General features: G+C 36.1%; 1 protein-coding gene across 1 annotated transcript in view; it reads left to right on the forward strand.

The window, feature by feature from the left end:
- mEFTs (elongation factor Ts, mitochondrial) overlaps nucleotides 1–22,576 on the forward strand; it is a 49,556-nt gene extending 26,980 nt beyond the window's left edge. Inside the window, exons 4-7 of the mRNA XM_090387098.1 lie at nucleotides 1,180–1,302; nucleotides 6,381–6,503; nucleotides 7,732–7,921; nucleotides 22,085–22,576. Of these exons, the coding sequence (XP_090243224.1) occupies nucleotides 1,180–1,302; nucleotides 6,381–6,503; nucleotides 7,732–7,921; nucleotides 22,085–22,512 (864 nt within the window). The 3' untranslated portion in view covers nucleotides 22,513–22,576. The remainder of the gene's footprint in view (nucleotides 1–1,179; nucleotides 1,303–6,380; nucleotides 6,504–7,731; nucleotides 7,922–22,084) is intronic.
- Nucleotides 22,577–24,035: the final 1,459 nt, after the last annotated feature.

The following is a 24,035-nucleotide window of genomic DNA, read 5'->3' on the forward strand; positions in this document are numbered from 1 at the left end:
AAGGTTTCTCAAAATGGAAAGTGAAAAATGGAAAGAGCAACTACTTGTGTTTCACCGAACCTTTCCATTGAATTAGTCCATAAATGGATAACGTAAGCCAGAACATCACCAGTGGATCGACACTGGCAGAATCCATACTGGCGATTGTTGATCAGACGGAAGGTTTCTAGGTAGTTTAAGAGTTAGCATTAGCATTAGTAGAGGCATTTGATGCAAGAAAGCAAGCTTATGCAGCATCAGCCAAAAAAAAAAAAAAATAGAGTTGGTGGTTAATTGATTTCTCCATTACTTTAGAAGAGTAGAAGTAATTGCAATGGGACAATAATTGGATGGGAGGGATTTATCACCCTTTTTAGGAACTGGCTGGATATGAGCAAATTTCCAAGCAGAAGGAAAAACACCTTTGGAATAAGAAAGTGAAAAAAGGCGGCAAAGAATAGGAGTAAGTTCAGGAGCACAGGTTTTGAGAACAAGTGGAGAAATACCATCAGGACCAGGCGCCTCCGTAGCCAGGTGGGAAGGAGCAGCAGTGCGTAGCACACGCTTCTTGATTAGACCGGGGTTCGAGCCCGTCACCACCAAATACGGAGGATGCGGAAAGGTCAGGGAATGACCACCGCACCGGAGCAATATGGCCTTAGTTGCTAATGCTCCTAAAAACCAAATAACAACAACAACAACCATCAGGACCTGGAGCTTTCTTAGCATCAAGATTCGTCAAAATCCTTCTGACATCCTTTTGATGGAAGACCACAGGAGGCATTGAATAGATATTTCCACGGGCATTGTTCTTCTGAATTGTGTTATTTAAACCCCCCCACCCCTCTCTCCCAAATCAGTTCAAACATGTGCCGCAACCGGTCAACTTCTACTTACTGTACAACTTCAAATGCACAGAACACGTTTCTTCTTCCTGATTTAGCCATTCACCTTCCATTTTCTGGAATTATTTTCCTTTACATGTATTTCCTGAAAATTACAGTTTACAGAAATTCAAGTCTATATCTACTTTCATCTTCTCTGCTTTCAATCCATGCACAGTACTAAGTACTATTGGTTCTAATACCCTTCGTGTTTTGGGGTTTTCATATAACAAAAAAGATAAAAATTAAAGAGAAATCTCTTATTTGTTTTTAAAAACCAGTATTATAAGAAAAATTTAATTCTTATATGTTTTAGGCTTTTGAGTGGTTACAAAAGGAGGCTTTGAAACAAGGTTGGAAGAAGCTTAGTACTGGAAGAGCAACTTCTCAGGGTGTGGTTGTCATAGACATTCAGGATCACACAGGCATTATTGTAGAGGTGAGTTATATTTGTGCAGGTTCCAGTTTTTCTTAATTTCAAAACAACTAATATTCAGGTTAATATGTGTATTTGTTTTTTTAAAGGATCAAAGATCGACATCTTGAATAATTAATTGAGTACGATTCAAGTGTTGTGAAAAAGAACGAGTTGGGATTAAAGTATGAGAAATATTAGTAGCAGCAAAATGATGCAAGGAAGCAGTTTGGACTGATGCTGTATAAGGAAGCTTATACTGCATCAGTCATATAAAAAAAGAGTGAATATGGATATTTGAGGTAGAAGACTAAATTTATTACTTTGATTAATAATGGCAGATTTAACAAGGTAGATAGACATTTCATTGTAAATTTCTTTCTGAAAATGTCTTGTACTTAAAGGTATGTTTCTAGAGACCCTCTTGGAGGAAAATGTTCCAGAGTATGTATATATATATATATATATGTTTTTCCTATGTAGATCCCAAGGAGTATGTATGTGCATGTTTTACAAATAATGTGCTCATTTATGTATGAATTGTCTTCTAGTAGTGCTGCCGTCCCTCATCTGTGCTTCCAAGTAATTGTAGACACAGTTTATAACAGATGGAAATGTGAAAATAGATTTTAAAATCAGAGGGGGAAGGAAATCACACATCAGCCATTGTTGTCCAGTTTGGCTTACAGAAGCCAAAATTGGACAACAGTGGACAAAAATAGATGTAGAAGATCAGACAAAAATATATGTAGAAGACCAGACAAAAATATATGTAGAAGACCAGACAAAAATACATGAAGAAGATAATATTACATAAAAGAAATAATAGTGAGTTTTAAGTTCTTTTTAATTTGTTTACAATTTTTTGCAATTTTTAGCATTTTTTTAAAAAATTCTGATATGATGTTTGACAGTAATACTGACCAACATGTAATGCAGTGGTTTTCAACCTTTTTTCATAATGGCAATGTAATTAATTTTATTTTGTAATTTATTTTAATAAATTACAAAATAAAATTAAATAACACAAAATAAAATAAATTACCTCTGAGTAATTTATTTTATTTTGCAGCACCCCTACTCAATTTTCTCAATATGTGTGTGTGTGTGTGTGTGTGTGTGTGTGTGTGTGTGTGTGTGTGTGTGTGTGTGTGTGTGTGTGTGTGTGTGTGTGTGTGTTATATGATAGTTATTACAATAATATAATTATAAAAATGACATTTCATAATACAAATTATATATATACAGTATATAATTTCATTCTTTATATAGAGGTACTAAGTAAACATCAATTATAGATCACCACAAAATTAAAAAGATTCTGTACACCTTTTTATAATGAAATAAACATATAAATTAAAAAATAATAAGTTTAAGTAACTTAAACCCAAATTTCGTGGCACTCCTGGAATGTTGTTGCAGCACCCTGGTTGAAAACCACTGATGTAATGTTACGAAAACAAAAATCTTGACTAATTTTATGCTGCTGAACATGAAAATTACATTAAAATTTGTCGATTGGCTCTTGTTTTCAAATTACAGTTGGGGTCTCATATTAGCGAGTTACTCTACATTATCACCCTATGGCTCTTGGCAAAATGCATGGCAACACCACAGTTTCAGTACCACCACACTCTTATCACATGATCGGGAACTATCGCCATACTCTGCATCATTGATAAATTGTTGTTGCCTCAAATGTGTCTTCAACTCTATTTCAGTAATCCTCGAATACGGCTAAGTAATGGGTGATGATTTGTTCTCAGTTAAAGATTGTTCTCTATGAGATTCCTACTTTTTTTCGCGCAGTATTTGTGTCGTGTAAGATTAATATGCCTTGTAATTGTGCGAATGACTTCTGTTACACATGTGGAGAAGTTACTTTAGCTTCAAGAATGCATCCCTTAACTCGAGCCATAAAAATGGCCTACTTCTTTGGGTGTAAAGTAGGTGACCTGGACAAGAACTGGGTTCCATACATATGCACTACCTGTTCATCAAACCTCAATGCATGGGTGAATTGAAGGGGATGGTTGTTGCCTTTCGCAGTGCCCGTGATATGGAGGGAGCCGACAAATCATGTCACAGACTGTTACTTCTGTTGGTACCTTCTATTAGAAGGTAGTGAGAGTAATAGTGTGTTAGAGGCCTAATGACTCTGATAAGTATAATGAACACCTGTACAGAGAAATAAAATGGGCCAGTAAATCAGATTGTCTTATAATGGAGGATTTTAATTTCCCAGATATTGATTGGGACATATGGGTTGGTCACTCACACACTAGCAAGGCTTTTGTGGGTTTATTGGATTATTATTTTCTACCGCAGCATGTTCGGGAGGCAACCAGAGGGAGTAATACTCTTGATCTTGTAATACTCTTGATAATACCCTTTATCTGCAGATTCTTAATGCATGAAGAATCACTACATTAAGAATCTGCAGATAAAGGAACCACTAGGAGGCAGTGATCACAATGTGCTGACGTGGGATTTTCTTAAAGAGGTAACTACCATCAGGGGTAAAGGGAAGGGTTTTTCTTTCGTAAAAGTGACTACAGTGGTCTGAGACAGTTTTTAAATTCTATACAGTGGGACCAACTGATGTTACCAACAGAAAATTCTAAATGGGAAGCATTTTAAGAATTAATCTTGGAAGCTACTAGGCTTTTCATGCCAACTAAGAAATATTGTTCAAAGTTTATGCCTAAATGGATGTCAGATGAACTAATGAGATATGAGAGATCATGTGGCAGAGAAGAAAATTTGCATGGGATAAATATAAATTAACAGGTGACACAGTCGTTCCAAGGTCGTCCAACTATAAGAAGAGGAGTTGGCCTCAACGAAAATCATTAACACCTGGAATGAAGAACATAGCGTTCAAGGGATCCCCATTTTTTCCAAACTTTTATCCTTCCGAACCACATAAAATCACAGAAATAGCTGATTATTGTTAGTAGATCCAAATAAAGTTTTGCTTCAACCACTTCACATCAAACTGGGGTTCATGAAAAATTACTTTACTCAATCCATTCAAAGCCTTATTGATGTTTAAGGCTTTGAATGGATTGAGTAAAGTAAGCTGAATGTGAGTGGCATTCTTCCTCTTGCTGAGACTATACATGTAAGGGGATATAAATTTAAGTTGAGGAAGGATGGTTGCAGGATAGATGTGTGGATGTTTGCCTCCAGCCAACTGGTAGTTGATTGTTAGAATAGGCTTCCATCTGTTGTTGCAGAAGTGAATGGTTCCAGTAAATTCAAGGAAGAACTAGACATTCTTTTTTTGTGTGTGTGTGTGTGTGTGTGTGTGTGTGTGTGTGTGTGTGTGTGTGTGTGTGTGTGTGTGTGTGTGTGTGTGTGTGTGTGTGTGTGTGTGTGTGTGTGTTGGCCGATGCTATCTATATAAGCTTGCTTTCTTGCATCGTTTTCCACTACTGTTACTACGATTTGTAGTGCCTAACTTCTGTCTTGATTTTCCAAAGTGGCATCCAAAATATGGATAATAAACATAAGATAATGGCATCCAAAATAGAAATAATAAGCATGTTTGACTGCTTTTATTATAGATTGACCTTGTTATTTTGGTGTAAACTGTCATAAACACAAAAAATGTCCAGTGAATTCACAAACTTGTTACTGCAGATTTTCGTGACAAATTACAAATAATTATAAGTCATTCCCCTCTACTCCTCTGTTTTGCCTTCATCCAAATAAGCTTTACTTATTTTCTAATGTTTTCATTGTTTTTCTTTATTCTCAAAACTCGAATTTCTGTAAAATGTCTAGATTACAAATGAACATAACAGGATTAATTTAAAAAGTTATTTTTCTGTTTGGGTGATTAAAATGATGCATTAAAAACTACCTTGGTAGTAGAAATGATGTGTGTGCATCACTCATGCATAAGTAAACTCCTTCATACTCTTAGGCATTTAGCCAAGAAATATATTTTAGATTAAACCACACAGCCAACTATCATACTAGGCTGAATACACCGGTTCTCGTCCGATCACCGAAGTTAAGCAGCGTTAGGCCCGGTCAGTACTTGGGAGGGTGCATTAAACCACACACCATCAGGCATCTCTCATATTGTGGAGTTATACTTCATAACTAGGTTGTCACTATTGCAACAACAAGGTACCTGCCCACCCAGTGATGAGAAGCCAGTAAGCTTCAAAATGGTGCCGTCTGGGTGGTGGTGTCTACCGAGAATAAGTAACATTAGTGTTCTCCATAGGTGAAGCATTACTTATTCAAGGTAGTGCAATAACATGGCAATTCATTGTGAAGGCATTCACAATATGAGATATAATTAAAATTATGCATTAAAACTTCTTCATACATAATCTTAGGCATTTAGCCAAGAAATATCTTTTAAAAATAATAATGAATATTCCAAATGAATCTTTCAAAAAGATCTAGTTTATAACTGTTGAAAACCATTAATAATCATTAGATTGCATGGAGAGTTATAAATAACTTGAACTATCAACAAACATATAATTCTAAGTTTCAATAGTAATCAGTTTCCTGTGTTATCATTACTATAAGATGAAAAGTAGAACAAACGAGGTACAGCTGTACCTGCTGGGTGCAGTTACACTATAACTCTGGGAGAATGATAAATTCAAAAGTCATACCAAGTAAAAATTTGTCTGTATTTAGGAATGTACAGAAAACCAACAAGTAGGCCTGATGTAGCCGAGCGGTCAGGAGGAGGAGCACAGTAGCACGTGCTCTTTGAGTGGACTGGAGTTCAAGCCTGTGACTGCTAAATATGATTAATGTTTGTATTGATTGATTTATTGTAAACTCCACTGACCTGGTGGTCGTGCCAGAGTATAAACAAGTAACATTGGGCTCATTATTTTAGAGTTAGACCTTACAGGCGTAGTGCCAACACTTCAAGGTTAAACTTTTGGATTTTGGAGTAAATGTTTACTTAAGCTTATCCCTTTTCATTTGGGATTGAGGGAAGGGTGATCCTGTTTTTGATTGGATTAAAAAAAATAGCTTTTATAAATTTACACAGTATTCTTTACAAAAAGACTGCAAGTAATGTTTTAATTAACTTAATTTTGTTTTTCTTGGTGTCATAGGTAAACTGTGAAACTGACTTTGTAGCAAAGAATAAAGAATTTCAAGAATTTGCATCTAAAGTAGCATCTGCATGCTGCGTGCATGCCAGAAACAAGGTTGTTGAAGAACAAGACCTATTAAAGGTATATTTAGTTTTTTCTGTCTTCTAAGAGTATCACTTGAAGCTCATATATCTGTGTAGTTTAAAATAGTGCTGCGGTAAATAATTTTCATAATCTTTTACTAGTAGAACCATTTAAGAAAAATTCTCATTGTGTGCTTACGTTGGAATTGTTTTCTGCTTCATTATGAGGGGTAGTGATTAGCCTTCTACTTCGGTGATCATTATGTTTATTGATAGTAATTTTCCACTGTTCTTTATCCTTTCTAAATGCTGTGATATGTGCCTGTTTTTTACTCGTTTTCTATGCAGTAGACTTGCAATTATCTGGGATGGTTGGGAAATAAATTTTCCTGAATAATCTGAAACACTTGTAAAGTTCCCTATTGTGCTAGTGACACTATCAGAAACTCTAGAAAATATTAATTTATCCTTATTTTTTAACATATCATGTATATGTTGCTCACCAAAATTGTACTATCTTATTAAAGTTGACACTTTTGCAACGTTTTTTCACCTTGACTGTTTCATGAACAAGCTTTTGTTCAAGACAAAAACATTTTTCAATTTTAACTTAATGAATGCAAACAAGTGTAAATTTAACAAAATAATAAATAAATTTGAGAAGGATGTTAAAATTTAAACCATACAGTAAACTGAAGGATTATTGAAATTTGATCAGTGTTAACTAATAGGCAGAAAAACAAAGGTGTGAATTAGATTTGAAAAATTCAAGTCTTTCCTATGGGAACCTTATAAAACCTTATAAAATCTGAATAAATTTAGTTATATATGTCTTAGAAAACTGGCATGAAAATTAGTTACAGAAAAACAAAAGTTATGGAAGCTGCAGTAGATAACGAAAATTTAGTTTGTAGACTAAATAACCAAAAATGGAACAAATGTATGTAGTTGTTCAGTAGTAATCATTCAGAGAAAAGACTGGCAAACTTTCAAAACAAGCAGAACTTGGACTATGAATGTTAATGATAAGCAGAAAATCTCAACAACCAGAAAATCTCAACTTATGCATATAATATCACATCATATGTGATATTATATGCATAAGAAATCCATATCAAATATCCTTCTAAAGTTGCCCAAAACTGCCTTTTGAAATGAACTTTCACTAACCAGAAACCTGTAGTTTCTGGTTAGTGATATTTATTATTAGCAATATTTATTTATATAATATTGCCTTGATTTATTATTTATATAAAGCATATGATTTTTTTATATCTGTTATGTAGTGGAAGTTGAGCTCTGAGGAGTTGAGTGTGCTATCCTGGGATAAGAAACCTCTTACAGATTTAATGGCTCTGTGTGCAGCAAAAACTGGAGAGAACATGTCTCTGACCAGAGCTACTTGCATGAAAGGAAATGACAGAGTTTTTATAAGTGGATATATTCATCCACCTACCGCTTCTAAGGAAATGATAGGTAATTTCTCCTTATAAATGATTAATATATGAAGTAAATGCGATAATAATAAAAAAAAAATTGTAATTTTTTAATGTATTTTTAAATATAATATTAACAGTGTGTATGATGCACTAGAGAAGTCACCTGAAGAAGTTGTTTTATGAGGTTTGATGTTGAAATAGCTGTAGAAAATGACTCCACCAATATATTCTTAAACTGATAATATTGTTATTTACTAAAATAAATGAAAGGACTGCTTCAAAAGTAAATCCTCAATTTTTTTTTTCCCACTCTTGACACTTAAGAACTCAACACTGGTGTTACTGAGTTCCTGAATACAGAAAACATTGTATCCTTTTATATTCACCAATTTTTGAAGAACATGTATGTAGCTCACACCAGTTTATGTGAGCACAATTAGGTGGTGGGTTAGGCATGTTGATGATTTTGAAGGACATGCCATAGTCAGCCACTGTGGCAACAGCATAAAATGAGGAGAGAGAGAGTGTAAGAGTGGATAAACTTATTTGTCAAGATGTATTAAAAACAATTCTGGACAATCTGGATTATAGGAAATTGTGTGCCTGGTGAGATTCACAAATGCTAATGCCAGATCTGAAGGAGAAGAGAGAGAGAGAATGCAGGCTCGTGCCATCTCTTGGAGCAGTATGTTACTATGGACAGAGATTTTCTTAACAGCATTTCCACTGAAGGTAAGACCTATGTATGCCACTCTATGGAGCGGTGACAAGGATTTGCTGATAAAGAAGAAATTCGAGGCTCAGCCATCTGCTACAAAAATGTGTTCCATTATTCATGACAGAGGAGGGTTATCTTTGTGGATTTCCTGGACATGACTGATTTTGCTTGCTATGAAAGAGATACCAAAGAAGCTGAAGACATGAAGCTTCTATCACATTCCCCCTTACAGTCCTGAACTTGTGCCATCAGGCTCATCTGTGTGCCCTATGAAGCATTTTTTCTAGAGAATGCTTCACTGATGACAGTGCTCTCATTGCAGCTGTCAAAAAGTGGTTCTTGGAGGCTCACAAGAACTTTTATGTGAGAGGGATACAAGCTCTGGTTCAGCAATGGAGAAATGTATACAGAGTGGTGGTACAAAGTACAGTCAGTCCTCGTATAAAACGGGTTTACACAAATTCGATCATACACGATTTATAAATAGGGGAACAATGTCACATATAATATGAACTGAATTCACTTATGCACTGTTTGCTTTTTTGTTTACAAGAAATGGCAGTCAAATGCGGCAAAATCACCCCAACTGAACACAACACTTACTGCACTGTTTTCTCAGTTGCTACATGCATACTGCTTTGTTTGTGTGTATCAAGCATGCCTCTTCATTTTTGTTCTTTTAATATTGTAATTGTGCTTTATTCCCTAAAAATGAGGAAAATACTTGAAAAAATTGTGAAATGGAAGCATGCTGGTGAGAAACTGCAGGTTCAGAGAGAAAAAAAGAAAAGCAATATTGATAGAGGAAAAAAAAACAAATTGCAAAATGCTTTGAGCGGAATGAAAGAACATGTGATATTGTGCAAGCTACAGGCCTAAATGAGTCAATGCTGAGAACATTTAGAAGAATGCAGAGAAAATAAAAGCAACTTTTATAGCAGAAATAACCCAAAGTGTAACAAAATCCATTAGATCAAGACATAGAAGAGATGGAATGTCTGTTATCTGTTTGGATAGAAGATCAAACAAAGAAGAGATAAGGAACAAGTTTGCTTATGATAAAAGCAAGAGCATTAGCAATAATTGAAGACCTCAGAAATAAAAGCTAAAACCCCCCAAAGAAGTGTCTCTCTTTACTGCCAGTAGTGGCTGGTTTAATAATTTCAGGAAACATCATGCTTATTATAATGTGAAATTATCAGGTGAAACTGTGAGTACAGATGAAGAAGCAGCAAAGGCATTTCCACTGATACTGAAAAAACTAGTTGAGGAAGAGGGCTATACACTGGACCAAATTTTCAACTTTGATGAAACAGGGCTATATTGGAAAAAAATGCCATCACAAACATATATCTCAAGAAAGGAAGCACAAGCTCCAGGCTATGGATAGATTGACTGTTATGTTAGGAGAAAATGCAAGTGACGAATTGAAACTGAAGCCTGTTATTGTTTATCATGCAGCCAATCCACAAGCATTAAAAGGGATCATAAGGTTTAACCTGGGCGTGTACTTTAGGGGTAGTAGAAGAGGGTGGATGACAGGACAGATCTTCATTGATCTTCTACTAGGTGTTTTGAAGCTACTGCAAAAACAATAATTTGGATTTTAATTGTTTTATGCAATGCACCAAGTCACCCTCCAACCCTTGCTGAACTGTTACCAAACATCAAAATCCTGTTTTTACCTCCTAACACAACAGCTCTTATCCAGCCACTTGACCAAGGAGTGCTGCTTTTAATCACTATTATAAAAGATGCACATTTAAGATGTCGATAGCAGCAACAGAGGACGAAAATGCACCAACAGTTATGGACATCTGGAAGCAATTCAACATAAAAAATTGCAATTGACATAATTGTGGAGGCTTGGAACAAAGTGACAAAAGGCTGCTTGTATGGTGTTTGGCAGCCTCTTTTACCAGATTTATTCCTGATTTTGGAGGCTTTGATTCTGTAAGGAGCTTCCTATATTAAAAGCACATTGTGTTGCCCTCACAAAGCAGGTTGACTTTGAGGAATTGGAGAAAGAAGACTTAGAAGAGTTGCTTCAATCCCACGAAGAAGAACTGCAACAACTTGTGGCTGAAGGGCAGGTGGAGGGTGGGAGACGAATGCCTGCAAACCACCATAAAATAGCTTTCTGCTTCAGTTTTGAAGTTAGAAGATAACGATTACAATGCAGAAAGAAGCAGAATAGCACTGTACAATTCGATCTGCTTTGGCACTGCTTGCCGACCGGGCTAGCCGAGTGGGTAAAGTACCTGCCCGGCAACCCAAAGGTCGCGGGTTCGATTCCCGCCTCAGGCTTGGATCAAAGTACTGCAAAAACCTTGGGAGGTGCAATATGGCCACAGAAGCCGATGCGCCAACAACTACTAAAAAAAGAAAAAAAAAAAAAAAAGCACTGCTTTGTGAAAGAAGAAAGAAGGCAAAACAACAGAAACTAGATGTCTTTTTTATGAAACACCCAAGAAAGAGACAGAAAACGAGTCACAGCCCTGTAGTTCTGCTGTGTGATAATGAATCACAGACTTGTAGTTCTGTGCTCCCAGTTCCGATAATGATGACAACCTTCTGCCACTTTCTCGATAATTACGCTGCCTTAACCCTTTCTCATGCCCATTTATTTTTATTTTCATTTATTTCTCATTTATTTTTAATGTAAGAACCTAAATTTAAATGATTAAATTATGAACTTAACATTTTTCAACTGTGGAAGTATTTTATTATGATTATTTATTGTGTTTGGTAATGTTTTGGTTACAAATGTATGTTCAATCTTGAGTGGTTGGCATCTAACCATATTTTTTCCCATAAGGCCTGTTATTTATATTGCAAGATTTTGCATTGCACTAGGGTTTCTAGTAACACAACTATTGTGTTATACGAGGACTGACTGACTAAAATATGCGTCCTTGTATATTTTAATACAAGGCCCACTCCAAATCATTAAGTTCAGTCCCCTGATTTTTTCTTGAAATTCTTCTTCCCAGCTAGTAGTAGTAGTATTTTGGTGATTTTTAGAAATGTGGCCATGAAGAATCCACAAATATTACAACTGATACTGTTAATATAAAGAAGCAACTACAGGGCCAAAGGTGACCATGCTTATAATACAATGTATATGCTCATTCCAGAGCTTTATGTTCGACATACAACTTCAGACCCAAAGAAAAAATTTTTCAAGGAATTTTTACTAGTGTAAAAGCCATGTCTGTGGTCTAAGACTAAACAAACTAAAGTTAGTTAATCTTGGGGCCACAGACATGGCTTTCTACTGAGTTCTTCAAGTGTCTTTCCCACTTCTATCAGTAACAGAAAAATTAACCATTGTGCATACACCATACATGTAGATTAGAACCTTTTAGCAATAAACTGTGGTAATGATCTAAACTCAGCTCCGAGCATCATCAACAAAATATCAGAGATTCAGCTGCTGGAAAGAAGAATTTCAAAAACTCAAAGTTTAGTTTATTAAGTAAAAGCTACTATAACAGTTTATGATAATTACATCCCTCCCCAAAAAAAAGACAAGTACATGCTATTTATTTGTAATGTCTCTAAAATTTGAGCTCCAGCAAATAGAGAGGTTTTGCTTTTTTATTGACTTAAATTGGCATATTAATTTATTTTTTAGAGTTGCTTTATATTCCTAGTAACAATACTTTAGTTTAATTTGAATTTAGATAGAGATTTTGTAGGTTATTAGTATCGGTAAGGGTATCAAATCCACGTGTTTAATAGGTTTTGCAGCTCCTGCGAACACAAAAGTTTTTAATTATACTTAGTCACTTCATTGACTTAATTGTTAGATTAAATTATTTTCTATAAGTAGTTTATAGACCTAGTCAAGCTCTGTGGTTTATTTTGAATTTATATAGCGTGGTTTGGAAAGTAAATAATACCTCGTGTCCTTAGATTAACCATTTGTAACTTGCCGCCATTGTTATACGATACAATGTGTGCACCGAACTAGATATCATAAGGTCTAACAGAAAACTAGATAGCATAAGGTTTAATGGAAAATTAGATAGCGAGTATAGTAGTATCAGTTAATCAGTAAAATTTAAAATCTTATTAATTTCATTGTCAATTGAATTGTTTTTACAAACGTAACATCATAAATTAATACATATAAGTTGACAGGGGATAAGAAAGTCATATAACGTAACTCGGAGATAACATTGATACCGAACATATAGAGTTATAACTGCATTGGGATATGTTTAGGGTTATATTTTGTATTGGAATTTTATTGAACTTGAATAGAAATCATGACTCAGACCAGAGCAGCAAAGCAAAAGGCTCAAACTAAACTTGAAATGCACTGCTTGTTTGATGTTTGTGGAGCTATCAGGAACAGGACATATTGCCAAGGGGTATGTCTTTGTGTGTGCGCGATGTAAGGAGTGCGAGGAAATCAGGCGCCACCTCACCATTGTTATGTGCTTATACGAGAGCTTGAAGGACAGGGTAGATGCCCTGGAAGGATTTAAATTGAGGGGCCCATCAAGCTCTTAGCTGCCCACATCAGTGCCAGAGCTTGCACTTGAACATCAAGCAACAGTGGCAAACCCCAAGGCAGAATGCTCTGGTCCCAAAGGAACTAGCTGTTGTAGGTGACTCTATTGTCAGGGAAATGGGGAACATATTGTGCAAAAAGGATAGATTAAACAGGACCAGGGTATGTCTGCCAGGGGCAAAGGTTGATGACGTAGAGCAGATACAGTCTGTCCTCGTATAGCACAATAGTTGCGTTCCTAGAAACCCTCGTGCAATGCGAAATCGTGCAATATAAACAACAGGCCCTATGGGAAAAGTAGGGTTAGGTGCCGACCACCCAAAATTGAACACACATTTGGAACCAAAACATTACCAAACAATAAATAATCGGGTAATTTTAATCGTTATAAAATACTTAACGTATTTTATAACGATTAAAATACGTAATAAAAATATTATAATAAAGTATTTTTAGTATTTTTTAATACTAAAAAAGTATTTTTTACGAATAAAATACGTATTTTATTCGTAAAAAATTTATTATATTAAATAAAATAGTCGTAATAAAATACTTACGTATTTTATAATACGTAAGTATAAATTATAATACGTAAGTCGTAATAAAATATTGCTAATGCTTTTGCTTCTATTGTAAGCAAACTTGCTTTTTGTTTGATTTTCTATCCAAACAGATGACAGCCGTTCCATCTCTTCCAATTCTTGTGTCTTAATCTAATGGATTTTAATTACACTGAGTTGTTCCTGCTATGAAAGTTGTTTTTATTTTCTCTGCATTCTTTGTAATTCTCGGCATTGCCTGATTTAGGTCTATAGCACGTGCAATATCACATGGCCTTTCATTTCGCTCAAAGCGTTTCACAATTTCATATTTTTTCACTATCGACAGAGGCGGACAGAAGCCTTACGGGGGAAACCACGGTGGGCCAGAGGCCAGTGTGAGTTTGGCCATAAACCGTAGTATGAGGCCACTATAAATTTTCCCGATTAAGAATTTTTGATCCAGTCCGCCTCTGTTTATCGATATTGCTTCTTTTTTTTTTTTTTTTTTTTCTCTGAATCTGCAGTGTCTTAGCCAGAACGCTTCCTTTTCACACCTTTTAAGTATTTTACTCATTTTTAGGGAATAAAGCACAATTACAAAACGAGGAGGCACGCTTGATACACATAAACAAAGCTGCGCGCATGTAGCAACTGAATAAACAACACCGTAAAGGCCGAGATACACTATTAACACCTCACATTTTACTAAAGCACATTTCTGGGGGTTACTACCATAAAACAATAAAAACAATTTACAGTTGCGTTTCTGCTAGTGAAATCTGTTATAAACTGGTAGTAAACTCCATCTCATTGCATTTGCTATTATATCGATAACTGGAATTGTGTTGGTTTTTACGTTATTATGGTGAAATGTGTTTCCCCTTCACTGATATAAAACACATAAATACATTTTCAGAATCTTCTTCATTCCTATCGTGTTGCGTTCAGTTGGGGTGATTCCGCGTTCGACTGCCATTTCTTGTAAACACAAAGGCGAATCGTGCATAAGCGAATTCGGTTCGTGTTATATAAGATAACGTTCCCCTATTTATAAATCGTGTATGATCGAATTCGTGTAATGTAAACACGTGTTATACGAGGACCGACTGTATCTTCTTTTAAGGGCACAAGGGATGATATTGTTGTACACGTTGGCACTAATGATATTAAGAGTAGGAGACCAGCGGAATTACTTAAGCACAAGTACAAGTCAGTGCTGAAAAAAAGTTGTGAGTTAGAGTTGAATTTGAAAGTGTCTGCAATTCTGCCCAGACACGATAGGAGGGAGTATATGATGAGAGCCTTGTCGATCAATTCAGCCCTGGAGAGATTGTGCAAGGCTCAAGGGGTAGAATTTTTCTCAGCCTGGTCTGTGCTTGTTAACAGGATACACTTAAATAGAAAGGGTGCAAGAATATTTGCTGATGCTATCGAGGCACAATTAGGTGGGTCGGAAAACTGCTAGCTTGGGGGGGGGATACACGGACTAATAGATTAACAGTAGCCGCTGGCAGAGGTAAAAGTGATTCTTGCACTACTTCTATTGAAATGCAATTGAGCAGCAGCCTGGAAAGCAAGACAATGGGAATTTCCAGAACGGCTGGGAGTCATAGTGGAACAAGTAAATACATGGGCTGTGTTAGGGTAACTAAGATTAGACGCCATGAGCTACTCTTGCAGACAGTCTGCAAGAGTAGCTCATGGTGTCTTGTCAATGATATACAGGACTTTTTCTAGCAGGGATAAGGAGGTGATTATCCCCTTGTTTAAGGCAATGGTCAGGCCACACCTTGAGTACTGTATACAGGTCTGGAGGCCTCATTTTAAGAAGGATGTAGAGCTGTTGGAATGAGTACAGAGAAGGGCAACAAGATTAGTGAATGGAACAAAGGGTTGCTCTTATGAAGAAAGGCTTAAGTTTTGCAAATTACAATGTCTGGAGACTAGGCACCTGTGAGGTGATCTGATTGAGGTGTATAAAGCCTTGAATGGTTTGAGCATGCTCAATGCGGATGGGATTCTTCCTCTTGATCAGAATAATCGCCTGAGAGGGCATAAATTAAAATTGAGGAAAGACAGATGTAGGATAGATGTGCGGAAGTTTGCCTTTAGCCAGCAAGTGGTTGGTTGCTGGAACAAACTTCCATCTGTCGTTGTAGAAGTTGATAGCTTAAATAGATTCAAGGCAGAACTTGACAAATATTTGGAGTGAGTGGATGAGTGAAATAAGGGGGTGGGTTTTTTTTTTTTTTTTTTTTGGCTGATGCTATATAAGCTTGCTTCTTACATCATGTGCCTTTGCTAATGCTAATATGTACTTTATCAACTGCACTTTTTATTTATAACATGTATTATTTGTTTATAATATAAGGAATATTTTTAATATATTTTTTAATAATAAAAAAGAGGTTTATTAACTACAATCTTTATTTATTAATAGAATTTTTACTCATATAATATTTTGTTTATTCACAGTATACAATTATGCTCCTAACAAAAAATATTACAATAATATTATTGTCCGTTAGTTTAGTGAGTTCCTCGTGGATTTCACTAATTTCTTTTTTATATTAGTAATAATTTTATTTGAGAAGTGAACTTTTCGTGGCCCACTTAACAGTTTCCATGGCCCCCAATTTTGCGACTTTTACCTGTGTCCCTCCCCAGAAATACGGCATGGCCCACTGGTGGGCCATATGGCTCCCCATTGAGAACCACTAGTCTAATAGATAAACCAAGATAAAATTGACAATTCATTTCTTTGATCCCGATGTAAGGAGTGTACCGATCTCAAATTAAAACTTGGTACATTAGTAATGAATAATTTGGGATAAAACTCAAATTAATAATAATTAATAATTATTTTATAATAAAAAATAATTTGAGTCACAAAACAGGTGCTTGCCTTAGAAACAAATATAAATGGGAGCTTGTCAGGGACTCTAGTGACTAGTGATGTGCCCCCAAGTCCCAGAGCAGAATAGTCAAGTGCATACTATTCTGTTTGAAGGAGATTTAGTTTTAATGGGAGACTATTGTCATGGGTAACATTTTTTGTAATAAAAGATAGCTGGACCAAGGTGTGTTTGCTGGGAACAACTGATGTGACCAACAGATTGTCAGATTTTAAGAGGGGGTAAAGAGAGCATTATTATATTCGTGTGGGAACTAACAACATTAAACATACACTACCTGATAATTAGAAGGGATTATATGCTGGAATCCTTGTGGATTAACTCAAGACTTTAAGGGCTCTGGAGGAAGGAATTTTTATCAGCATGGCTTATGCTTGTAGATAGAAGCAATCTATTTTGTAGAGATGGTATTCATTTGAACAAAGGTAGTGCAAGCGTTTTTGCCAGTACCACTGAGGATACTTTAGGGTTCAGGGAGAATTGCTAATTGGGAGAGGGAAGGAATATAGACATGTTTATTTGATGATGTCAGTCAGAGTAATGCTTGCACATATCTCAAAATTTCTTGTTTGTTGTAGTAGTAGTAGTGGCATGTGATGCAAAAAAGCAAGTGTATGATAATATTTAACTTCTGTATAGAATTAGAGTATAACTCTTTGCCACAAGTGAACAAATTACTTGTGATAAAAAAAAAAAAAAAAAAAATCACAAATTAAAAAAAAAGGTAGATATGAGCTTATGCAGCATCAGCCAAAAAAAAAAAAAAAAAAAAAATCACACCATTCCCTCCAAATGCCTGTCCAGTTCCTCCTTAAATTTATTCAACCTATCAACTACAACGACAGATGGAAGTTTGTTCCAGCAATTAACCACCCGCTGGCTAAAGGCAAATTTCCGCACATCTATTCTACATCTGTCCTTTCTTAATTTGAATTTATGTTCGTAATCTGAACAAGTAGAAGGATCCCATCAGAATTCAGCGTGCTCAACCCATTCAAGGCCTTATACACCTCAATCAGATCACTGCACAGGTGCCTAGTTTCCAGCCATTGCAGTTTGCAGAACTTAAGCCTCTCTTGGTAAGAGGATCCCTTCATTCCCCTCACCAATCTTGTTGCCCTTCTCTGTACATGCGCAAGCAAATCTACATCCTTCCTAAAATGAGGCCTCCAGATCTGTACGCAGTACTCAATGTGTGGCCTGACCATTGCCTTATACAGAGGGACAATCACCTCCTTTTCCCTGCTAGCAAAATTCCTATATATCATTGACAAAACCCCATGACCTGCCTTGGCAGCCTGACTGCATTGCTCAGAAAACTTCATATCTGACTGCACAATTACTCCCAGGTCTTTTTCATTTTCTACCAACTTAAGTGTAGTACCACACAGTTGATACGTTTCTCTGGGGTTACTTCTACCCATATGCAGTACTTTCCCTTAACAAACTCATGCTGTGTCTGAATTATTGCTGCAGTCTTGTCTAGATGATCCTGCAGTGCATCTTTTACCAGTGACTCCATTATTTTACCCGGAACAGAAGTTAAACTAACTGGTCTGTAATTACTCGTGTCACCCTTCGACCCCCCCCCCTTTGTGAATTGGGGATACATTTGCACATCTCCAGTCCGTGGGAACCTCCCCTGATTCCAAGGATGCTCTCATAATTATGGCTAAGGGTTTGCTTAGTTGCTTTGCCGCCTCCTTTAATATAACTGGATAGATACCACCCACCCCAGGTGCTTTTGTTATGTTTAACTTCAACAATTTCTCCTCCACTTTGCTTTCATGGAAGAGTCCAAATGGATTAACAGCTAATGAAATCGACTTCATCCTCACTAACAGAAGTTATATTGTGAATGATGTTACCGTCCTGAATAAGGTAAATGTTGGAAGTGATCACAGAATGGTAAGATGTACACTTGATATAGATGTAGGAAAGGAAAGGAAAAAACTGACTCGAATAAATGATACAAAGGTCTTTGAGATAACAGAGGAGGAGAAAAAGCAGTATGTACTGGAACTTAAGAACAAGTTTGAGCTTCTGCAGACTGCTCAGGACCAAGATATCGACGAGGAATATTACAACTTTCTGAAAGTGATAAAGCCCAAGAAACCTATAGGGAAAAAGAAATCCAAAGAAGAAAAAATTATTCAAGAAACACTTGTCATGATGAACCGAAGACGACAAATGAAGAGCAAGAAAAACACTGACAGGGAGAATATTGAGTATACTGAGTTATGCAAAGCCATTAGAAAGAGACTTAGAGAGGACATAAGAAGATTTAACACAAGAAAAGTAGAACAAGCATTAAGGGAAAACAAAGGACTTAAATCAGCAGCCATGAGCGGTAATACAGAAAGACAAATGATACTGAAACTGAAGAATAGTAATGGTGTACTTATAAATAGCAGAAAAGGCATAATTCAAATAGCAGAAGACTACTATAGAGAATTATACAAGGAACGAGGGAAATGATGCCAGCAGTGGGGAAGATGGATCGCAAATTAGCAACACATACGACATACCCAATATTCTTCCTGATGAGGTAGAACATGCATTTAAGAAAATGAAGAATCAGAAAGCCCCAGAGGAAGATGAAGTTACTGTAGAGTTGTTACAAGGGAGGAAGAGACATAACACAAAAACTGGCAAGGCTCTTCACAAAGTGCATTAGAAAAGGTGTGACGCCTAAGCAGTGGAATAATGCAATCATAGTTTTGCTGTATAAGAAAGGAGATAAATCAGAAATTGGAAATTATAGACCAATTATCTTGTTATCCCACATCTACAAGTTGTTCACAAGGGTCATTACTAACAGATTACAAAGAATACTTGATGAGAATCAACCGAAAGAGCATGCTGGCTTTAGGACAGGATTCTCAACTATGAATCACCTTCACGTAATATCACAGCTAATGGAGAAAGCAAATGAATATAAAACACCATTATGCCTAGCATTTGTGGATTATGAAAAGGCATTTGACTCCATACAACATAAGGCAATGTTTCGGGCACTGGAAAGACAAGGCATAGATACCCCATATATTATGATTTTGAAGAAAATATATGAGAGTGCTACCTCCTTTATTAGACTAGACAAAGACAGTAGGAAATTTAAAATCGAGAAAGGAGTTCGACAAAGAGACACAATATCTCCGAAGCTGTTTACTGCTGCCCTTGAGGAAGCTTTCAGAAGATTAGACTGGTTGCAGAAAGGAGTCAATGTGAACGGAGAGTACCTAAACCATTTACAATTTGCAGATGACATTGTGGTCATAAGCCACGATCCCTAAGAATTAGAGGAAAATCTTAATCAGTTATGCACAGTTAGTAAGGATTTTGGACTAAAGATGAATAAGGCTAAAACAAAAGTAATGATGAACAAGCATGCCACAGAAAGGGAAATAATGATTGAAGGAGCAGTAATTGAAAAGGTAGAGTCATATACTTATCTGGGACAAGTTATTAGCTGTAATAATGATAAATGGCTGGAAGTCAAGAGATGAATAAATTTTGGATGGACAGCATTCAGGAAATATAGTCACATACTGAAGAGCAATATCACAGTTTGTCTGAACGTAAAATAATGAACCAATGTATACTCCCCACCATGACTTATGGAAGTGAAACTTGCTCACTCACCAAAAGAATGGACGAGAAGCTGAGAACTACACAGCAAAGAATGGAACGAATTATATTGGGAATCAGACTGTTAGATAAGAAGAGAAACACATGGATTAGGCAGCAAACTCAAGTCAAGGACATTCTTATCAAAACTAAAGAACTAAAATGGTCTTGGGCAGGACACATAGCTCAAAGACATGATGACAGATGGACTAAGAAAATAACAGAATGGTACCCAAGAGGAGCTAGAAGAAAACCTGGAAGACAAAGGCGGAGATGGATAGATGAAATTCATGAGTTTTTGGGTAGTAAATGGATGGCCAGTGCTCAAAACAGAAGGAACTGGAAAGTTGCTGGAGAGGCCTTCATCCTGCAGTGGATTGAAAATGGCTGATGATAATGATTACTTCCTTCTAAACAATTTGTATAGATATTAGCTCTGTACAAATCTACTCTACCATGTAATATTGTTCTCACATCTGGGGTGGTGTACTCAGAGCCCCAATCTCTCTCTCTCTCTCTCTCTCTCTCTCTCTCTCTCTCTCTCTCTCTCTCTCTCTCTCTCTCTCTCTCTCTCTCTCTCTCTCCCCCCTCCCCAAAACTCCTAGATTCTTTTATTTATATATTTCCATTTCTTTTCCCTAAGCCAGCAGACTAGGAGAAACTCCATTGAATGTTGAACTATAGCATTCATTGTAGTTCAACTGCAGATCTATTGTACTTAATTCTTATTATTCATTGATGCCCTCTACTTGTGGAATATTTTTTATTTTTGAATTTCCCAAAAAATTAAGAAAATGGACTTCAAGAAATTGAAGTCCATTTTCAACAATCATCTTCTAATGCCATATACAGGCTGTTTTCTCAGCTCAGCCTATATATGGTATTAGAGTACTATATGAGATTTTAGTAATTATGTTTGGTGTTACTAAAAATTACCAATGAGTGCCGTTTGACCTAAGTCCAAAGCACCAGTTTTGCTTTCTCCATTTGTTTGGGAGTATTTGTTCCCTTTGATATATTTGAATGAAGTGTAATTATTTCCCTGTGCAGTTTAAGCTCTGAAAGGCAAATTAATATAAAAGGACAAGGTGATCCTGTGCTTTTAACAAATAAAATATTTATTGTGTACCATGATTTCTGAAATACAACAGCAATTGTTGGATCTACATTTTTGAGTCTCTTAATCATAAGATGGAGTTTGTTATCCACTACGACTACTGGTTTGATTAATAACTTCTTGACACCTGGATTGGTTAATGGTTAACGTAGTTACAGGTTTCCTCTGACCTAACAGTAGATTTTTATTATTTGTGATAACTAAATGCTTTTATGATGAAAATAAGGAATATTTTCACTTGGAAATGGCAAATAACATTAGTGTAAGAAAATTTATGCATGAAAGATTCCAGAAAGAATGGAAAAGAATGATTCATAATGAACTCAAAAGAGCCAACATGTATTTAGTGTATTATTATATGGAGATTGGTAGAGAGCTGGTATATATTTAGTGTATTTATACACATAGTACTAGAGAGTTCTATAAATTTTAGTAACCTATAGTGTTTGGGGGGGTTACTAAAAATGACCATATGACTACCATTTGACATAATGTGGACATCATGTCATATGAATAACTTGTTAAATGATATGTATCTTCTGTGCTTTCAGACTATTGGAGCAATTCTTGCTGTTTTATCTTGAATGTAATTGGCAATAAGATTTTTTTATGCTGTTGTATTTCTTAATTATCTCAGTAAAGATAACATTTCTTTTAGTCAGCTAAAATGTAACCAGAATCATAATCTAATCTATCCTTTGTTTTTAATCAGTGTTAAAAAAAAAAATACCCCTTTTCTTTTCTTATCCTGTTTAGGTAAATATGGCAGTTTGGTTGCATATCAGCAGTCTAGTCCACCAGGAGAGACTCATGATGCTTCATTAAAGGAACTGGGCTATCGACTAAGCCAGCATGTTGTGGCAATGAATCCTAAAATACTGGGCTCACTGGAGGATGTACCTTTACAAGAGGAAGAAATTAGTTCAGAATCAAGGGAAACTCATACAGAGGATGTGAAAATGAATACTTGCACTGATAATATGGAAGAAAAAACTGATTCAGAAGATGAACTTTTTTTAGACAATGTGAAAGAAGAACCCCGTATGATGTGTCAGAAATTTGTAGGTGATCCTGAAGTAATTGTATCTGAAGTTTTAGTTCAGAATGGCATTGAAGTACTTGATTTTGTGAGATATATGTGTGGTGAAGAACTAAAGGAAGAAAATTGTCTTGAATCGAAGTAATGAATCATTTGTGAGATTAAAGTTTTTTAGCGATTTGTGAATTACAGCTACATACCTTGTAATATGCTACACATTAATATAATTCATTAAAAATATTAATAATCAGCAGAACTGACTTCTATTGCCTTAGTGATAATACTATACTTCTATGCTTGCTAGCACCACGTCATGAGTTTGGTTGGTCAGCTGTCTGTAGTAACATTTGGAGGGAGATATGTTTGTGCCCTTTGATTCGTCATCACAAGGAAGTGCAGTTATGATCATTTACTCTTATTGAATGTTTAGGTTTTCTTTACAGTTCTATAAGAACAAAATTCGTAATAAAAAATAAATGTTTGTGATTATAAAATGTTTATCACAGTACATTCCAAAAATACATTTTCACATTGGAATTAGTATAGAAAATACATTACAGGTAGGCCTTTTTCAGTGGAAACATCTTGAATTTCCACTAATCATTAAAGGATTATGCTAGGTGGATGGTGGTGAGTGAAGGGTGCAGTGCATTGTAAAGGCTCTGCCTGCACAATTAACCCCAGGTCCCTTTCATTCTCTACCACTGTCAGTGTAGTACCACAGAGTTTATTCGTTACTCTGGGGTTACTGCTTCCCATATGTAGTACTTTACATTTGTCAATGTTAAACGTCATTTGCCACCTCTCAATCCATCTGCTCAACTTTTCTAGCTTCTGTTGCAGCAGCTTAGTGTCCTTACCCTGCCAACCTTCGTATCATCTGCAAACTTGGACATTAAGCCTGATATACCATCATCAATATCATTTATAAATACAGAAAACAATAATGGACTGAACCCTGAGGGACTCCACTAATAACATTAGTCCACAAAGAGCAGTGTCCACTGATTACCACACCTGTCTTCTCCCACTCAACCATCTCTTTATCCATAGTAGGAATTTGCCTCCAATGCCACACTGCTCCAATTTGTGCAGCAGTATCAAAAGCCTTTCTAAGACCCAAATATATGATATCAAAGTTATTCCCTGCTAATCCAGTTCCTTTGTGACCACATCATAGTATCCAATAAAATTGGTCAGACAAGACTTGCCCTTAACAAAATAATGCTGTGTACAAGCTATAACTGAAGTCTTGTCTCGATGATCCTGCAGTGCTTCTTTAACCAGTGCCTCCATTAATCTCCCTGGAACAGAAGTTAAACTAACAGGTCTGTAATTACTTGTCGCCCTTTGATCCTCCTTTGTGAATTGGGGTCACAATTTGCACATCTCCAGTCCATGGGTACCTCCCCCGAGTCCAAAAAAGGCCTCCTTTTATATAACTGGATAGATCACATCCACACCGGGTGCCTTTTTTATGTTTATTTTCAACAATTTCTCCTCCACTTTCCTCTCAGTTATTACAAAATCATCAAGCTCACTGCCAATTTAATTCACCTCTAGTATTCCCCTCCCTGAATAACTCCTCATGTGTGAATGTAGATGCAAAATACTCATTTAGTTTGTTAGCCACTTGAGCAGGATCATCAACAGTTGAACCATCAGTAT

This window comes from Mastigoproctus giganteus, chromosome 13, assembly GCF_048544385.1.
Source record: "Mastigoproctus giganteus isolate SK-2022 chromosome 13, ASM4854438v1, whole genome shotgun sequence".
In the NCBI taxonomy this organism is placed as follows: domain Eukaryota; kingdom Metazoa; phylum Arthropoda; class Arachnida; order Uropygi; family Thelyphonidae; genus Mastigoproctus; species Mastigoproctus giganteus.